The sequence below is a fragment of the Chroicocephalus ridibundus genome, chromosome 4 (genome assembly GCF_963924245.1).
Source record: "Chroicocephalus ridibundus chromosome 4, bChrRid1.1, whole genome shotgun sequence".
Classification (NCBI taxonomy): Eukaryota; Metazoa; Chordata; class Aves; order Charadriiformes; family Laridae; genus Chroicocephalus; species Chroicocephalus ridibundus.
Window position 1 is genome coordinate 83,461,745 of NC_086287.1, and position 19,439 is coordinate 83,481,183.

The 19,439-nt window shown below is 37.9% G+C and overlaps 1 protein-coding gene across 4 annotated transcripts; it reads left to right on the forward strand.

The window, feature by feature from the left end:
- The first annotated feature begins 321 nt into the window (after nucleotides 1-321).
- On the forward strand, nucleotides 322-19,225 carry ZNF507 (zinc finger protein 507). 4 transcript variants are annotated; one of them, XM_063334521.1, is made up of 8 exons: nucleotides 337-383; nucleotides 3,716-5,844; nucleotides 7,032-7,137; nucleotides 11,977-12,091; nucleotides 14,453-14,557; nucleotides 17,776-17,910; nucleotides 18,045-18,094; nucleotides 18,176-19,225. In XM_063334521.1, exons 2-8 carry the CDS (start codon nucleotides 3,721-3,723, stop codon nucleotides 18,406-18,408), a joined length of 2,868 nt encoding a protein of 955 aa, XP_063190591.1. In that variant the 5' UTR covers nucleotides 337-383; nucleotides 3,716-3,720; the 3' UTR covers nucleotides 18,409-19,225. The 4 variants fall into 4 exon arrangements, with proteins under 4 accessions (XP_063190589.1, XP_063190591.1, XP_063190588.1 ...); XM_063334519.1 differs by having other exon boundaries at nucleotides 322-428; nucleotides 18,045-19,225; XM_063334518.1 differs by having other exon boundaries at nucleotides 18,045-19,225.
- The last annotated feature ends 214 nt before the right edge of the window (nucleotides 19,226-19,439 follow it).

A 19,439-nucleotide genomic window follows, 5' to 3' on the forward strand; every position in this document is an offset into this window, starting at 1 on the left:
GGAGCCGCCTATATCAGTACCGCCCTTGCAGGAGGCCGGTGGCAGCGCTCTGTGGAGAGGGCCCGGGGAGCACACCCGCACCGCGACACGGCTCCACCTCGCCTTCGGGACGGAGCCAGGGTGGAGACGAGTGGCCAGCGGCGGTGAAGGCAGGCCAGCACCGCCTCAGCACCGCCGGCCCGGGCGCCTGACGCGACGAGCCCTGCGGCAGCGGCAGGGAGGAGGCGGGGCACCGCCATGGCAGGGCCCGCGCTCGTCTCCCCGGCAACGGCGAGGAGGCGGCGGCGGCGTGTCGGCAGCGTCCACCCGTCAGTCACCTGACCGGCGCCCGCCGCTCACGTGATACGGTCTCCATCGTCGCCATCTTGAAGCGGTGGCCAGGGGTGAGGAAAGAAAATTTTTTGGTTTTTTCATTAAAAAGAACCCAGGTAAAAAGTGGGGCGGGGCCTCTGCGCCGCCGGGGCGAGCGGGCAGCGGCGGCGGCCCGGCGGCCGGCCGGTTGGGCGCGGGACGCGGCAGCGGGCGGGCAGGCCCCGGGGCGGCGCGCCGCAGCCCATGTGCGGAGCCGGCGGCGGATGCGGCTCCCGGCGGAGCCTCCCCTGGGTCGGGCCCCGGCCGCCGCCGCCTTCCTCCCCTGCACTCCTCACCGCATCAGCCTCCCGGGCGGGACGGCTCCTCGCCGACCCCGCAGTACCTGCGCGGTACAAAGCGGCGGCCGCCCGGGGAGCGGCGACCTGCGGAGGGCAGGGAAGGGCAGGGGCGTCCCGCAGTGCCGCGGCGGCTGTCGGCAGCGGGAAGCTGCCGCTGACGGAGTTTCGCTGCCCGCAGGAGCCGCGGTGTGACCAGACCGGCCGCCCCAGGCTCGGCGGTTGTGCAAAGCCGCGGTTGGCTTTTCCGAGCCCCGGGGACATTTCTGCCCGCCCCTGCCGCGCCGCTGGCCTGGGCGGGTGGCACGGGTGGAACGGGCAGCTCCAGCGCAGAGGCGTTTCTCTCTGGTCTGGATCGTCCCCTTCGGGCCCCTTTGTCATCCCCAGACCCCCGGTTTTAGTTACCGGGTGGGCTGTGAAAAGGGTGCGAGCCGCCGGCAGAGCCATCTGCCAGACTGAAGTTTTACGTCATGGGAGATTGAATCATCTTTGTTCTTAGTGAAAGCTATGTAGTTATTAAAACCCAGATACGTGTCTACAGTTCTTATCATCCCTCTAAAAACCACAGTCTGCAGCGGTAAGCATTAAACTTACTCTGAACAGAGAGTGACAGAACACATATATAGCACAGTTACACATCTGGTAGCTTACATCGGGTACCAGCATCCCAGATCAGCACATCTGAAAGTACTCTCTCTGTGTTCATTTTTGACATAGCAGTAGGATGTGGCAGCGCATATCTTTCATGGTCTGCCTAGGATCTTTCCTCATAGTTTCTGTGCTGCTTTCAGATGAAAATGGAAAAGAAAATATTTGCCTTTTTAGCATTACTTAAAAAGTTTTAAAAGTATGAAGTATAAGTAAGTAGCACCATGTGCTTGTAGTCTTCCTTAACTCATTCTCAAATTGAAAATATTTCATGTAGACGTTATTCCTTTGAGCACACCATGTAATATTAAATCTGCTTTCAGGGGAAAAAGCACTTTTTTTTTTTTTTTTACTTTTCATAAATGTTTTTTAAACATATTACAGCCAGTATGAAACAAACAGCTAAGTATTTTTGTATAAATAGGATGGTTTTCAAATAATAACCTTAAACTTCTTCTAATTTAATATATAATTGGAGGTACTACATGAAAGGGGTATAATTTTTCCTAGCCACATAGATGAGAGTTAGTCATTCAATATAATGTGCCAAACACACCATAGAAATAGAAGCAGAAAATGCACATCGGGACATCTACTGTTTTATATTTAAAAAGTTAAATACTTGGATGATTTAGTTTAATATTAACTCTGTGTATATATATATTGATTCCTGTTAATAAGACAATACTGAACTTGAATTGAATAAGCAGCCTGTTTGGCATACTTGTACGTAAAATGATACTTTTTTTGTTTTAAATATTTTTTTCATTTGTCTCCTACAATTGATCTACTATTGCAGTGCAGTATTGATAATTTTTAATCTGCTTACATAGATCCAGCTAAAGGCATAAGGCCTTAAGTAGCTTAGTTTTCTAGTTATCCTAAATAAACCCTATGGGTTTATTTGTATTTTATTAATTTTTCAATTTTAATGTGAATTTTAGCCATTACCAATTAAATACTCTTCAAACTAACACTGAAAAATAATAACATTGAAGAGAGTAACCTTGTCATTCTTAATGATTAAGAATTTACAAAAATTGCTGCATTTTCAACTTGAAATATTTTACATGAGCATATGAAGTGTGAATGATACTAACATTGCTTATATTAATAGTTCTGACTCTAAGTTGAATAGCAAATAAAGGCAACTTGAGTAGTTCTGCCCAGAATTTTTCTACGGTGGGAAAGGGGCACCACCAGACCCACTCTCAAATGTCTGTTCATTATACTGTTGTATACTAAATCCATAAGTAGAAAAGACTGGATTTCGTGGGTCTTTAGGACCAGTTCTGGAAGTTGGATTGGCCTGTGTATCTTTCTTTCAAAAAAAAAAAAAAAATCCACATGAAAGAACTTGGGATACATTTTAAAGGATGACTGATAAAAGAACTATCTGGCATCTCTATGTTCTAAATTTTATATATAGAGTATAAAAATACATTTTGTATATAAAATAGATGTGGAACTTGAATAGATTCTTTTTTAGACATTTTTTCAGAAGTAAATTTTACTGTAAGACTTCTTGTCCGGCTCCTCCACCCCTCACCCCACAGCTTTGCCCACATCACAAAGTATGTTTTCATGTAAATGTACACATATTGGCTTCTAATTTAACCTCCAACAGTACCACATTATTGCCTGTGGTTTATGGTTAAATATGTTTAAAGGAAGTGTAAGTGGAAACAGCTATTGCCTTTAGCTTTCCCTCAAAACAGAAAAAAATTACTCTTTATAACTTTACTACCAATTGATTTTACTTACAAGTAAGGAACTGTAGAAAAAGCTACGATTAGTATTTTTTCTAGAGAATGACATTTATAATAAGAAGAGCAATTTGACATTTGAATGGTCTTTAATATAGTCATAGCGAAATGACTAATGCAAGTAAATACCAGAATTACTTTCTTCTCCTAACATTTAAAGGAAAAAAAATAAACCTTATTTTTGTAAATTCTGTTGTTGCAAATTGTCATTTGCTTTAGGAGACATCAGTGTATCAGAATAATTATGTTAGGAATACATTTTCATATCATATCATGGGTTTTAAATATAAATATGCCAGTTGCTATTGATTGGTATATTTAAGTGTCTAGTATTCAAATGCATAGTCCTCGTAAAGAAAAAGACAATAGCTGTAACAGTGCTAATCAGCCTATACTTGAAAAATATTTGTCTTGCCCAACTTGCAGGCAGGCAGTTATAGGCTGTCTTGGAATTATTCTGTCCAGCTGTATTGAATAGCATCTATGCAATCCACTAAATGTCCTCAGAATCTTCAGCCATTCTGAAAGTTTTTATAAAGTTAGTGGCATTAGACTTCCACATTTAGTAGAGGGAGAAATCTAAATCGTACTGGGTTGTAATTTTAGTATCGTGCATGTATAAATTTTAATATTTTATAAAACCTTTTTTCCTAGGTATTATGGAAGAAGGAAGCAGCGTTGCAGTATTGATGCCAAATATTGGGGAACAGGAAGCTGTGCTGATTTCGGAAACACTGATTGGCCCAACACTGCAGAACAGCGAAGATCAGAGAAAATGTAAAACCGATCCTCTAATCCATGTTATCCAGAAACTAAGCAAAATAGTTGAGAGTGAAAAGTCACAAAGATGCCTTTTAATAGGGAAAAAGCGTTCCCATCCTAATGCTTCTGCCCAGTCCTTTGATGCAGACGATCTTTGTGAAATCCCTGCTAAAGCAATTGAGCTATCTGTTATTGCTACTAAAAAGACTGAAGAGTTACAAGCAGATTATTTTGTGACTGAATGTCTTCCACAAAGCAAAAAAAAGGTGACATGCTACCAGTGTAGCCTATGTAAGTTTCTATCACCTTCTCTCTTAACACTACAAGAACATATAAAGCAACATGGGCAGAAAAATGAAGTGATATTGATGTGCTCAGAATGTCATTTTGCTTCGAAAAGCCAAGAAGAACTTGAATCCCACTTCCAAAATCACCATGAGAATGACAGTAAAAATAGCATCCAGACAAAAGTGCAGCAATGCGTAAATGTCGCTCGTTCATTTTTGCAAGGGCCAGTGGAAGGAAGTGTCAAATCAGGGACTGATCAGACAGGAAATCTGGAATGTAAAGATATAACTACTACTCATGTGCCTGAAATGGGCAGGAGAAAATGGTATACTTATGAGCAGTATGGCATGTACCGGTGTTTAATTTGTCGGTACACCTGTGGTCAGCAAAGAATGTTGAAAACGCACGCTTGGAAGCATGCGGGTGAGGTTGATTGCTCCTATCCTATATTTGAGGAAGAAAATGAAACTACCAACTTGTCAGACATGGTTGTAACTCACACACCTCAGAGCGTGGATACAGTTGTTCTTTCTTTGGAAAACAATGAACTTGATATCCATAGTGAACCTTCTCTTCAGCTTCAGATTTGCAATTCTGAGCAACTGTCATGCAAATCGCCATTAGGAACAAATGTAAAAGAGGAAGAGATGTTAAATCAGTCTGTAGTGCATTCTCCTACTGCAGAGGTTTTGGAGGAGACTGTATCAGATACAGAACAGGATAATATGATGGCTGATAGCCTGCTTTCATCAGCACAGAAAATCATTAATTGTAGTCCAAATAAAAAGGGTCACGTTAATGTAATAGTAGAGCGTTTGCCAGGTGCTGAAGAAAGTGTCTTACAAAAGCCTTTCTTGATGAACACTGACATTGAAACAGAAAAAAAATTAATTTCGGAGGAGTCCCGTGTTACCTGTGAAGAACCTGATGAAGTTTATAATTCAGATGACATCCAAGAAGTAATAATAGGATGGAATAATGCTGAGAAGAAAGATAATGAATTAAGCTCTAATAAAAGCATAACAACTGATGAAAATGCACCTCCTGTACGAAGAAGGACAAATTCAGAGTCTTTACGACTACACTCATTAGCTGCAGAAGCTCTTGTTACAATGCCTATCAGAGCTGCAGAACTAACAAGGTCTAGCTTCAGGACTCTGACTGGGGAGGACGCTGTGGATGCAGGTGCAGCGCAGGGAGAAGCTGATGGCCCATGCATGGCTCATTCTAAAGTGGTGTCCTCACTTAAGAATCCTTCGGAGGAGTTTAGTGGCTTAAACCAAAGTGAATGTGCAATAGTCGAGATACAGAAAGAAAGGCCAGAGTTATCAGAAGCACCAATTAAAATGGGCATCAGTATGTCACTGCTCACTGTCATTGAAAAACTGAAGGAGAGGACGGATCAGAACGCTTCTGATGATGACATTTTGAAAGAACTACAAGACAACGCACAATGCCAAAATGCAAATGATGCAAATATTCCTGGGAGTAACCTCGTAGAATATATACCTAACGTAGATCGACCCTACCGCTGTCGCCTCTGCCATTATAGCAGTGGTAATAAGGGGTACATAAAACAACACTTGAGAGTCCATCGTCAGAGGCAGCCCTACCAGTGTCCTATCTGTGAACACATCGCTGACGACAGTAAGGATTTAGAGAGCCACATGATCAACCACTGCAAAACAAGAATGTATCAGTGCAAGCAATGTGAAGAATCCTTTCACTATAAGGTAAAGTTCTTTCCTGTGCCTGTCTGTAATAGCTAAATAACCTGTTTTGCTACTTTTTTTAATAACTGGTGATCCCTCTTTCTAACTGAATTCAAGCTGACATCCGAGCTTCATTGTCTTTACAATTGGAGGTTATTGCCAGTAGACCTTTCCAAATATACAATTCAGCTATAATTATTCTGCTTTACCCACTGAAATTAACTTCTTTCCTCACATAAGTTATTGTGCCAAGAACCATCTTAGGGACATACTAATATCATGTTGTTTTTCTGCCCATGTGTAGCAACTGCAGGAAGAAATGGAATCATCAGAGAACTTAATAGTTGAAACTTTAAAAGAATGTTCAAACACGCCTGCTAGTTGTGGGTGTGTGCAAAAATAACTGTGACATTTGGGGGTACCATGAGACATTTCGAAGCAGAAATTCTTTTCTTTTTTCCACTGCTGTTGTGTTGGACTGGATGTTCTGTAGAACTTGAATATGAAAGATTACACACCAGAGCAGAATAATGTACTTCTGCTATTTTTATAATTACTATTTTAAGCATTAGTGCTGGTGAGTGTGTTCCTATGTACTCAGTACAGAATAGTACTCTACAGAACAGTACTCTACAGAATAGATAGTATCTAGCTGTACAACTGAAACTCTTGTAGGCAATGGTACTGCAAATTTTCCCATATTTACTGTTGTTTACTCCTAGTTTGAAAAAATGTACAAGTAGGGTAGCAAAAGGCCTCTCTCTCCCCTCTCCTCCCCAGGCAAGTAGAAACAGGAATAACATATTCTTAAATCATTAAGCAATATGAAAATTGAGTCAATTTTCACACAAGCCATCCTCTAACCTCTAATCTAGTATTGCTTTTGGAGTATAATAATTCTGGAGGAAGAACTGTTTGCCACTTGTCTATGGGAATGGAGGAAGAAGGAAATTTATTTTCTAAATAAATACAAATCATATAATCTTCTCAGTCACTCTCATCTATCCTTTATGTTATTAATTAACGTTATTTACTTTGTTTTGTTTCTAGTAAAATTACCTGAGGCATAATCTGTGTATTTTTTAACATACATTTTATAACAATTGTCATTAAAACTTAAGTAACAATGTCACAAATTATTGCAATATTTTAAGTGGCCAATGTATGTTTATAACGTATATTTAAACATGGAAATTTGTTTTTTTCAGAGCCAACTGCGAAATCATGAAAGAGAACAACACAGTCTTCCAGATATCTTTTCAACAGCTACATCTAACAAACTAATAGTTTCCAATGGAGTAGACGAAAGAGAAGGTACCGTTTATATTTACACGTGAAATTACAGTCACTCATAACATTACTTCTGTTTGCTATATTTGTATAAAATAGGTTTTAAGATCTCATTCATGCTGAAACGTTTCCATGCCTGTTCATAACCATAACTGTATGTTCTTTTCAGTGTCAAAAACTTACCATAGTCAGTTTTGAGAGATCTTGCTGGCATTTATTGGTAGGTAAAACATGTCTAGCCCCTGTAATTGGACCTTGTATTTATTCTTATGAAGAACAATGGGAATGGAGTATTACTCTGAATTTTTAGGCAAAAAATCTTTTTCTCCTTCCTTCAGCAGCAACAGTATTTTCTGAACCACCTACAGTAAACAAAATAAAGCCTCTTTTAAACTTACTGTGGTAACGTAGCTTGCTGTCAGCATACACATACAATACCGTCCATTCTGTGTTTAGACATTTCTGTTTAGTTACAGTAATGTCCAAAATGAGTCATTTGTTTTAGCCCTAGAGAAGCAAACATACGGCATTCTAAAAATGCAACCTGTATCTGTAATAGTTGCCGGGGTAACCGTAGGTATGCATTTTCCAAATGTTTGTTTAACTCTGTATCTGCTTATAATTTAGTAGTGTTTGTTTTAAAAACAACAACAAAACCCAAACCTTTGATGTGTTATGGTAGTGAAATAGGGTAAAAAATAGCCAAATTTTGAAGTTTAGGAGAAAATGTCGTCTTAAAATCCTTTGGGTATCCTGGAGGCCCAGTATTTATTATTGGCACTTGAATGCATCCTCTTCTCTGGTGAGTTAAAGTTCCTGAAAATATTTACAGCATTTTTATTATGAAGGCAACACTGTAATTATTAGTATTTTTCAATTTTAGAGCATTGTGGAAAAATACTGGTAATTACATCACCTCTGAAAAACTGTTGGCTGAAGTATTTCCATTATGTGCACATAGCTCTTTTCTGTCCTAACTATGGTCTCTTGTTTGTTTAGATAGCAAAACGTACACTGTAATAGTACTTAGACTGCAGTTAAAATTTCTGGGTTCTACTCTCACCACTGCAGCTGATCAGTGAGTGTGAAAGTAATCATTGACATCGATGCAACTACTTGTGAAAAAAGGTTCTAACCAGCATGAGTCAGGGCGGATGGCTTGAACCACTCATGATTTGTCATGGTACATGTCAGAATAAAATGAGATCCTCAATTCTTGACTTCTTTTAGCTCATGCTGCCTCTTTTCCTGGCTTTCGGTATATAAGTTAGAAATGTGAAAGTTAATTACTTCATCACCCTCAGGTAAAATGACCCTTCCCGACTCCTTTTTTGCTCTCATCAATGCAGAAGGCATTTAAATTCAGGAAACTGATCCGTAGTGGTTATTACATCCCTAAGAGCTAAGCCTGGGAGAGCCATCTGAAGTCAGGGGGAGACAGAAGAAGGGCTAGAGAGGGTCTGCTGGTAGTGGGATCCCTGTGAAGTAAGTTTGGTTTTTTTCTTTCAGAAGAAATAGCATGAATGTTTTAATGGGAGTGATAGGAAACAAAATATTGTTAGTTTAGCTGGTTACAAATACCTGTGAGCACAGCTTGGGCTATTACTTCTGACAATGTTTTGTTTGTTTTAAAATAAGATTTTTAAACATGGCCAGATAGAGGAATAACTACCTTTTAACTCCTGAAACATGTCAGATTTTGGGGAATACTGTACCTTTTGAGCTAAAGTCCTGTTAAGCTGACTGAAAATCAAGATGCCTATCTGCTTTTGAAAATAGTATGTTTTAATAAGGTAGTTTTAGAGTTTATGTTCTGATCTTGTAACTTAACTTCCATCAAGGAGGAGCCCCTGTCTGCTTTCAATTTAATTACTTTAGAGATTTTTTTTTAAATATTTTTTGCTCGTTATTATCTTATGAAAGTGTTACAACCGTGCACTTTAATTGATTGTTTACCCCACATAAAATTTAGTAATGTGGCTTGAATTAAAACAGTTCTCCTTTTAAACTTTTATTAACTTGTACTGTGGAATGCTTAAATTATTTCAGAACCAATTTATAATCAAATTGCAACACCACTGCAGTACAGCAATCTCTTGTCAAACAGATGTCATCCCTATAAAGGAACACAAAACAAAGAAGTTTATGGCATAGCATCTGTTTATGTGAAAGATGCCTGAGCTGGAACAGTTTCATCTCTTGTTTATGAAATAGTTAGTCCTAAAAGTCTCTTTATTCATCATGGTTGTACAATAAATTAAAAGGCAGCATTATGACACTGGATATGATCGGATTGTAAATGTCTAATAATGAAGGAATAGGGTAATAAGCAGCATTACAGGAGCACCTGTTACTGCTGCTAGAACAAAGATCTGTCATTTCCATGTTCACTTTTAAGAGACCTGATATCCTCCATCCAGAAAGCAAAAAAGGCCTGAAACCCACAAGAAATAAGCCAGTGGAGGGGGTGGAGGACACGACTGTTGTTTCGCTACAGCCAGAGATTATATGATGTATTATAATTTATGTGCATTTTGTTGAAGGAATAAATATAAAGTAGTGATCGGTATAAATAATTGCTCCTAAGTGTGTTCTACTGGGTGGTTAGCCACTTATGCAATAGGAAATATGTTTGCATAACGCTTTAAAAATCTCATTAGATACTGTTTGTTTTAAGCTGCCTGCCCAATAAAATACCAAATTTGTAACAGAAAATACATTTGGAAGCAGTTTATTCTAAAGCTGCAGAATTTAAGATGGAAAATACATTGAAGTAGAGCATGCAATAGCTCAGCCTTCACACAACCCCTGCTCTCCCATAGAACTGCAGCCCAGTAAGTGTCTTTGTATTCATTTGAGGTCTTCTGCATAAGTGTACATTTATAAAAGAACAATTGTAGAGTTATACATTCCAAAGTCTCAAAGTATATGATTAAGATTGTTTTGATAATTTGCATTAAAGAAAAAAATTAACAAATTTTTTAAAAAGCTATATGAGCATATAGTAGGAAAAATTCTGGTATATTTTCCTTCAAGTTTGAATTGCAAAGGGTGCATATTATATAAAAAATAATATGGAAGTAATATCAGAATGCTAGAAGAGTAAGAACTTTGTCATGTTGTAAAGTAAAAAGTATAAAATAATTTTTGACTGCAAGTCGAACATTGGCATACAGACCATCCTCTCAATGGGACATGGACCTTCAGTGCTCCTGACCTTTGCCAGCCTTTAAAAGAATTCCTCAGGATTCAGATTAGAAGGATCCCATTTGGGAAATCAGAACTTATATTTTTCAGGGAGGGGAGTTATTTTTGGTTTGGGGAGGAGCTGGGTGGCCTGGGAAGTAAATCACCTGCTATTATCAGAGTTCTTAAGGCAGTATATACTAAAAAACATCCAGCTAATACACCCTTTTCTGTTCCGCCTAGGATCTTCTCGTGTATTCTACTAGTAGTAAACCCCTTCACAACACAAACTAATGATTTGGTTTGTGCTGGAGATGTGTTTCATAATGATCTTAAAGGTCCCTTCCAACCTAGACGATTCATATGAGCATGAAGAGTTTCTGAAGTCTGTTCTTGCAAGATTTGAGCTTTACTTTGTCTCCCACAGATTATTTATTGAGTTGTATATTTATTTTGGTTTGGTGATGTATTTTGGTAATGATCTTTACCCAGCAGAGAAATTCTCCAAGGATCTCTATCAGAGTTTCTTCAAAGCCCATGTATGTATCCAGAGTAATGGCTTGACTGTTCAGCCAGCTAATAAGAATTTGGTGTAAAGATAAAATGAATTTGAGCACCTTACTTGCACTTGGCGGGGGGAAGTAGAATTACTTAGGCTAGTGAAGAGATTATATGCAGAAAGAAAACTCTTTGATTTTAGTTAGATGTTTCTTTTGGCAGTAGTGCTGATTTAAACAGCTCCAGCCTTGATGTTCCTTCATGTTTCTGCTGTTCCCTCATTTGGGGAGTGCTTGAAGGCTGCACGATAGGCTGGAATGGGCAAACGACCTGCATGAAAAATAGCATCCCTCTTGCCAAATGTTAATATTTTAACCCAAATCAGTTCAATTATTCAATGAGGGAGCAGGAATAGGGCTGTTTAAGTCTACACACCTACATCTCAAAAATATTCAAACTGTGCACTTGCAGGCACACGTTTTCCTATGTTAAATTAGTCATTAGCCTTTGTCTCTGCAACCATTAATTTTTCAAGAGTCTCATTCTGGAAAGAAAAAAATGATTTTTGTTACAATTGCTTTTTAGTAATTCGGAGAAGTTCCAAATTATTTCTTAACGCATCTGGACAGTATCTATTTTTTTAACATCTCAGATCCTTCTGAAAGTGTGAGTATATGTGGATGATAAAGAGGATTTAGATGCTTTGGGAGGCCTTTCGCTTTTCTTTTCTATGTTTACCAGTTGGAAACTTGTCCTTTCTCCGTGCCCATCTTTTCCTTTGATTTGATTCATTCTGCAAAGCAGTGAAACTGCTGGGTTCAGCAGTTCCCACATTTTGTCACTTTTTGCTGTAACACAGGATTTTAAACCAACTACAGGAAGAACGGAACTGTCTGCATAGAGAACAAGAATGTGTTTTCCTAAAATTTTAATAATTTCAGTAAACGGTAGGGGAAATGCAGAACAGCATGGTAAATAAACTATACCCTAATTATCTCTATGTCCATTGCCAGTTTGGTCCAGATACTTTAAAAGTATTAAATATTTATAGATATTTAAAAGTATTACTTTAAAATATTAATTAATGCTTCATAATTCAATTGGGATGAAATTATCATCTGTGAACTTCTTACAATGCGGGACGCTACTCTCTAAAATAATGGATTTTGTTTCATATAGGAAGTAAGTCTTCAGTTCAGAAACTGTATAGATGTGATGTATGTGACTACACAAGCACAACTTATGTTGGTGTACGAAATCACAGACGAATTCATAACTCCGATAAGCCATATAGGTAAGTGTCTCAATTATTGCTGGCTAATGCCGTGTGCTGGGTTTACTTGTTTTAATTAAAAAGGTTACTTAACTACTCATGCAATTTTAAAGATATTGTTAAAGAATTTCAATTACCTAATTTTACTGCAAATTTGAAGGAGCTACACTTGCTGGTTGACTCAAACTATGTAATTAAGATTTGCAAACTTTTCTAGAACCCATCTTTTGCTATAGCGGTCTACTGCTTGTTTTCAGTTTCAAGCATTCAGATGTGGAAAGGGAAATAATTACATTGTAATACTGAACTTTGGCCAATAGTAATAATACATTTCTCGAACTCCTTGCACACTTAAGTTCATTTTGGATTTGCTTTATTGCAAAATGTTTTCCATTGTGTTATTGCTACTTTGCACATTGGCTTCTACAGAGTGTGGCGAAATTCTGCCCTTTGTCCTATCGCAAGTCCCCTCATCTTTTTCACAGGTTTCAAACAATATTAACACACTCACTTAGGATCAGGTTTTATAACTTTTCTACAAGAATGTCATATGTATTTATATAGCAACTTTGATATCTAAAATCACATGCAATACTATAGCTCAGGTCCCCAGCAGAAAAATAAATCATGCATTTTTCTATTGGTTGCTGCATAAATTCCTGCAAATTCAATCTATGCTCATTCAGTGTGGATCTCTGTCCCTCTCTAGTGGCTAGAAGATAGATCTGAGTTAATGGAATCTTTGAGCTAATACACTTCTTTTTAATACAAATTCTGGAAACCCAACACCTTGAAATGCCAAGCTCAGCTAGGGGCTTTCTCTTTTGGATAAACAAACCCAGAAGACATGTTGTCTTTTAATTTCTGCATTATAATGATATCCCATAACAGCAGCAAAAATTTGCAAGATGTTTGCTTAGAGAGAAAATGTGGAATGCAAATAGACTTTTTTTTCCTCCTCAAAATCTTCCCTATTGCTGTTATTTATTACTTAGTGGGGTTGGAACAGCAGATACGGTGGAGTGTCTTGTATACGGTAGTTTTTCTGAATTGGTGTTAGCCGGAGTGCTTGATTTAGGAACCCTTGAAAATTTTCAAGTGGTGATATAGACTGCTGCATACTAAATTTAAGCCTACTGGTCTGGCTTGCTTTTCTTATTATTTTTTCGTAAACCCCTTACACAAATCTGCAGATCTGGTAGGATACTTAAGCCACAGCCTAAAACCCACCAATATCCAGTATTTATGGTATTTCTCCTTCTGAAACAGGTATTCCTCGAGCCTTTCGTAGTATCAGCTAGCAACCTGCTACATTGATGCCATTTTTATAGCTGTAAATGTATTTTATTATTTGTTTAACAAAAATTGCTGGAAATTAAACTATATAGCTGCCAGTGATATATTTTTGTAGATTTGATACCTTCTGGATTTAATACTGCACCATTAAGTCCTTTCAAAGATAAAGTGAGCAATCTCAAGTTTGGTATCCTGCAGTCTCAAACTGTTCCACACTATGGACCAGACTTAGTAAATATTGGACACTTTACCATTTCAAAAAAATAAACAACTAAAGTCCTAACAAATATGCAGGGTTTTAGCTGAGCTTGATGGCTTCTGTTTCAATATGTTATATATACAGGAAGCTTGTGTGGTAGTATATTGATATTTATGAATAGGGTAGTATTTTGTGTAATATTTTGGGATCTAAATCTAGATCTGGACTGTTTTATGTATTGTTTTTATACAAAGATATCGTGACATAAGTAAAATAATAAAAATTTAGACAGCATGATGCAACACACTTGTCTTGGGGCACTTGAATCTCAATGTGTTGATGTTGTCCCTGACTTCTATTTCAGGTATAATGCTCTGAAACTTAGACGTTTTATTACCAAATAGACAGTTTGGCTTTTAAAATGCCATGAGAAGCACGGCTGTTGCATTAAGCAGAACACACATTCTTGAGGAACAAGACACACTTCTAAATACACTGTGTTCCCTGTAGCTCTTATGGTCATATTCTGCCTTTGCATAACACAACCAAGCAAACGGCATCAAGGCCACATCCATTCAAGTTCATCCACATCTCCCTTAGAGTTCATGGTGCTTATCAGCTTCAGTAGAGTGCACAAGGTAGATATCAGAAAGGAACATAGTCTGTATGCCTAGTGATTCCTGCTCAAAAGTGGAGGCTTTTTTGGGTTGCAAAAGATTCTCATGGTCCAAAAATTCAAAATTACTGCAATCGCTTGGACATCTGTAAATATTGTTAGTCTTTAACTGTAGTCTTTCCAGATACCTTTGCTTTCGCATAGATTTTTATTTCTGGAATAGTGTTAGCAGTTAATTGTCAGATTAGTTTACTTCTTGTTGTCTCTTTAGATGTCGAGTATGTGACTTCGCCACCACAAACATGAATAGCTTGAAATGCCATATGAGGCGCCACCCCCAGGAGCATCAGGCAGTGCAGCTAATGGAACAGTACAAGTATGTAACAGTCCTAATTTGGCAAAAAGCTGTGATAGTAGTGATTTTGTTATGTTAAGATACAAAGCAGAGTTCAGATTCTATTCTTTTCCCTCCTAGATTCATTCTTTGTTCCAGTAAATATTTTTTTTTTTGAGAGAGAGACAGCCAGAAAGAGATTTGATGTAGCATTCCCAGGTGATGTTTATGCTAGCTAATTAAACATGTCCATGACCTCCCTCTGGTACAGTATTCAGCTTTTTCTTTCCAGAATGAGGTGGTTGCATATAAACTGCCTATTGCAAGTAGTTTCTGGACTGTGTTAATTACCAAAGCATGCCCGGAATTGTTTGGGAGTGTGCGTGTGCCAAAACCGTGCCGGGGCACTTCTGACATTTAACATTATAGATTTTTAAATTCCACAACCCGGGAATGTTCTCTAGCTTTGTTTAATGGGCCAGTCTAGGCAGAGCCTTTGCATATACATGTTAGTTAGAATCCAGATTGGCATCACACTGCCCTAGTTAAGTAGTATGAATGGTCATTATGTTTAAGTGAGGCACGTCCTTAATAGTCTGTCCATAGATATGTTCATTTTTTATATATGTATGTGAGAAAGTTGTCACAAATATGTGCAACTGTTTGCTACTACTTTGCGAAAAAAAAAAAAAAGCTGGGAAAGGAAAGAAAAAACAGGAATATGCTGAACGTTTCTTTGCGTAAGATTCAAAAGGCAATAGGAAGAAGCCAAATAAAGCACATTCACATAAGGATTTCTTTTCAAGAAAATCTGCTTGTACAACTTCAGCATTCTTCCACTGCGTTTTTTCCCCAAAATGTTCCTAGTAGCACTTAAGTTCTATTTGCTCTACTCTCATACTTCATGCAGTATTGATGAGTGCTCTTAGTATTACCAAAGATTACTGAAAACCTCCACACTTCGGTCCCTGCGTCCCCAAGGAAATACTCTATCAAAAGCTGCAAGATAATTGTTTCCTCAGTAGATCACTTTAGGATACACTTGAACTGTAAAGTTTAATAATTCAACATAGGTCAAGCAGTAGGCCAAATCATGCTATAGAATTGAAAGGATTCTACTACTAAATTCAATGGTAAAATAATTTTGCTTCTCTGGGAATGTCTTGCGTATATTGTAACTATACATTAACTATATGATCATAAAGTGTAGTGCATCAGGCTAAAAGCTGTTGAGTTTCTGTCTTTGATTTGAACTATATGTTGAAGCAGTCAACAGCATTTGGCTCATGATATTTTTCTCAGCAAAGTAAATCTGATTATAAATCACCTGAGTAAATTAATCCACTTCGGAAATGGGACTGTAATTAAAAGGGGATAAAAAACAAACACTGAACTGTTGCTTTATTCGCTGTTTTACCAACCCACTGACCAAGCTGTATTAGTGGTGCAGAAATATCATATATATAATACATGTGGAATACATGTGCATATAGAATAGAATTAAGATTATTTTTTGATCTTTTGTGTTTTGCAAAAAAAAAAATATTTTGGCCTAATTTTATCTGTAAATTAACTATAAGGTCTGCCTTTTATCTTATTTTTAATGATGCCATTACTTTGTAAAAGCCTTATTAGAAATATTAAGATTCTCAACCTGAGAGTGAACTTGCCTATACTTGAAAGCGTCCATTTTCTTTATAAGGCTTCAAATTGGAAGGAAAAGAGAAAAACAGGATAGTACATTCCAAATCAAGTAATAGAGAAAAGTGAGCTAGAAGGACATGCCTCTTGTTTCCCAGCAGGACAGAATTATCTTGCTGCATAAGCAAGGTAATGTACCATGCCTTCACTGAACTTGTGAGATTTTTGCTGTACTCTACAATCTTCTGCTGAACAGAAATAGTTTCCTGTATATGATTATTTGCAAGGCATTTAAGGAGTATATCCTACTGTCATTAAGTGGTAAAACCATACTGAATTGTAGCGTGTAACACAGTTTTATGTAGGCCTTCTTGTGTTTCCAGGTTATATTTCTGAAAAGGTCTTAAAAACTTGCAAAAACTTACTAGTATAGTAGTCATTTTAACAGACTTATCCATAGTGCAACATATTGGGGTCACATTGCTTGAGCTGAAAACATCTTACTCTCATTGAGGAATGAGATAATGAGATGCATTCCTAGCTATAATTTACTAGAACAAGGTCACCTTCAGTTGATCCTGTTCTTTTCCATGTGATTTGAGAAACTGAAGACTTCTGAAGTGGCAGGTAGCTAAGCTAAGTAGCTTCCTCGTTCAGAAGACAAGGAGCTATGTCATCTTTACCATGAATGTTGTTCTGCTCTGGAGTGATGTCGTGCAGTATCACTCATCTCCTTCGTGCTGAGATGACTAATATATCATCTTAGAAAACACTTGTAAAAAACCTCCTCTGTTGTATGTTCATGTATGAAAGAAGTTCTATGGGATTTTATCAGTCTTGGGTTATTTGTGTCCATAAATATACACTATATCTCTATGTAAACAGAATTTATTCTTCAAGGTTTTGTTCTTTACTGTATAGGACGGTGGTTTACAGGAAAATAGATAATTTAGTCTTGTGGTACTGTAGCTGATGGAAAACTTTATGGACAAAATTGTCACCTGTCTGAATCGCTATCTGTGAATATATTCAAAATCTGACTGGATGCTGCCCTCAGCAACCTGCTGTAGCTGATCCTGCTTGAGCAGCTGGATTAGACTAGGTGATCTCAAGTGGTCCCTTACAACTTCAACAGTTCTGTGATCCTTAAATAAACTAATATATGCTACACCAGGAAAGACACTATTAGTTCAATTACAATTATCAGTGCTAATTACACAGCTCCTGCTTGGTTCAGAGCAATAGCAAAGTGAGCTCACTACCTGCCTGCCCGATACCACACTGATGTACTACGTGTTTCTGCAGTCATCAGAACTATTGCATTTTTGCAGTATTTAAACAGTTTTAACAGGCCAAACAGATAAGATTTTAATTCAGTTGTTTAAGAAGTCAGAGGAAGCAAATTTAAAAATTCTCAGACCTCAAAAACAGTCTTAGGTTTCAGGATGAAACTTTGCAAACTAACTGGACCTAGTTATGAAACTGAAAAGAGGGACCAAGAAGAGGACTGACACATTTCTCTCTGTTTACTCATCCTTTTGGAAGAACTAATACAATACTAAACTAAAAATTTAACTTCTAAATGTTTCTATTTTTCCCTGTCCGCTTTCTTCCCCTAGATGTTCTCTCTGTGGATATGTATGTAGCCATCCTCCATCCCTGAAGTCCCACATGTGGAAGCATGCAAGTGACCAAAATTATAACTATGAGCAAGTGAACAAGGCTATTAATGATGCAATTTCACAAAGCAGCAGGTATGTCTGATTTACTTTCAAGCCCCATCATCTAGAATTCTCAAAGGACCCAACTCTGATCCAAAATAAAGTTCCTGTCAAAAAGCAACAACTGTATGTTTTGATATTTGTTTCGGTTTTTATTATTATTTCAGGTTTCAAGGACAGCTTCCTGACAAAACCTTATTAGAAGGCACAGATGAAAGTACAGTATCTATACTAGGAAGTTCAGACAACTTGGTGTCTTTTACAGAGTCCATTAACCAGACTACAAATGAAATTTCAGGTTCTGATGAAAATGAGAAACCTAACTTGATGAATACCTCATGCAGTTTAGAAAAGAACTCCACTCTACCCCATCTTGGCACAGAATACTGTGTTCTTCTCTTCTGCTGCTGCATTTGTGGTTTTGAGTCTACCAACAAAGAAAATCTGCTCGATCATATGAAAGAACATGAGGGTGAAATCATAAACATCATTCTAAATAAGGACCACAGCACAACTCAGAGCACAAACTAGGTGAAGCAGTAAGTAAAAGAGAGTGTTTCCTAGAGTGAATATTTTCTTTCTTTGCTAAATTTTGCCTGAGAAACTTGCTAAAGAGAAGAATTGCAAGCGAAACGTGATTTCCCATCCTGAGTCCTTGTTTCAGTAGGAGTATAATATTTAACCAGGGACCGATGAATCATTTAGGAGATGAATATAAGAAGTGGAGAATAGAACGATCCATTTTAACCTGTTTCTTTATATGGTGCCAAGAATGTAGGATTGCTGGGGTTTTTTTCTTTTATTGTCAGGTACTAGTCAGTAATAATGCATTCGTACAGTATGTTAAAACCCAAAGGTATGAAAGCTTTGTATCAATTGAAAAGCCTTTTTTCTTCCTCCCTCCTATTTTCCATGTATTTCAGCAAAGAACATTTTTACCCTCTTTTTTGAAACTAGCAACAGAACAGATAAAAATTTTACAATATGATCTCATAGACTCCACTGCCTGGATTCTGGAAGGTAGGGAGAAGGGAGGTGGGTGAGGGCACACGTGTGCTTGCACACACACATAGGTGTTTCATTTTCCCCAATCTATTTTTAAGGTCTTCCAAGCTCAAGTCATCCTTTGACAAAGACTGCTATCCTTTTTATCAGTTTAGACCAGCAGGAGCTGAGGAGCCTAGAAGCATTTTGCTAATAACTATTTGATTGGATCCTAAGTAAAAAAACTGCTATCTTTTGAACTGGTAGTGTGTAAAAGATCCTTTATAATAATGAGCTGCTGTTTCTTAATGGTTTTCTTGACACATTCAGCAGAACTATTTAAAAAAAAAAGCTTATCATATGTCACTTTTAATTCGTGGTGATTACTTTGCAGTATGTATGAGCAATGTTTTTTAACGAGAACAAGATATTAACAGTAATTGCCACAAAGAAATCTTGATTAAACCTACATAGATTCCTAAAGATGTAGGTGAGGACAAACTGGGATTTTGAGAAATGCCTACATGCTTTGGAGTTCTTTGAAGTCCCACTGGCTATCTAAATTCCCCATTTGTCTG

Excerpts from the sequence above, each read along its gene's own strand:
- ZNF507 (XM_063334519.1), top strand. The coding sequence starts at position 3,721 with ATGGAAGAAGGAAGCAGCGTTGCAGTATTGATGCCAAATATTGGGGAA. Across the intron at positions 5,845-7,031 it reads AAGAATCCTTTCACTATAAG|AGCCAACTGCGAAATCATGA; the intron begins GTAAAGTTCTTT and ends TGTTTTTTTCAG. Across the intron at positions 14,558-17,775 it reads CAGCTAATGGAACAGTACAA|ATGTTCTCTCTGTGGATATG; the intron begins GTATGTAACAGT and ends TTCTTCCCCTAG.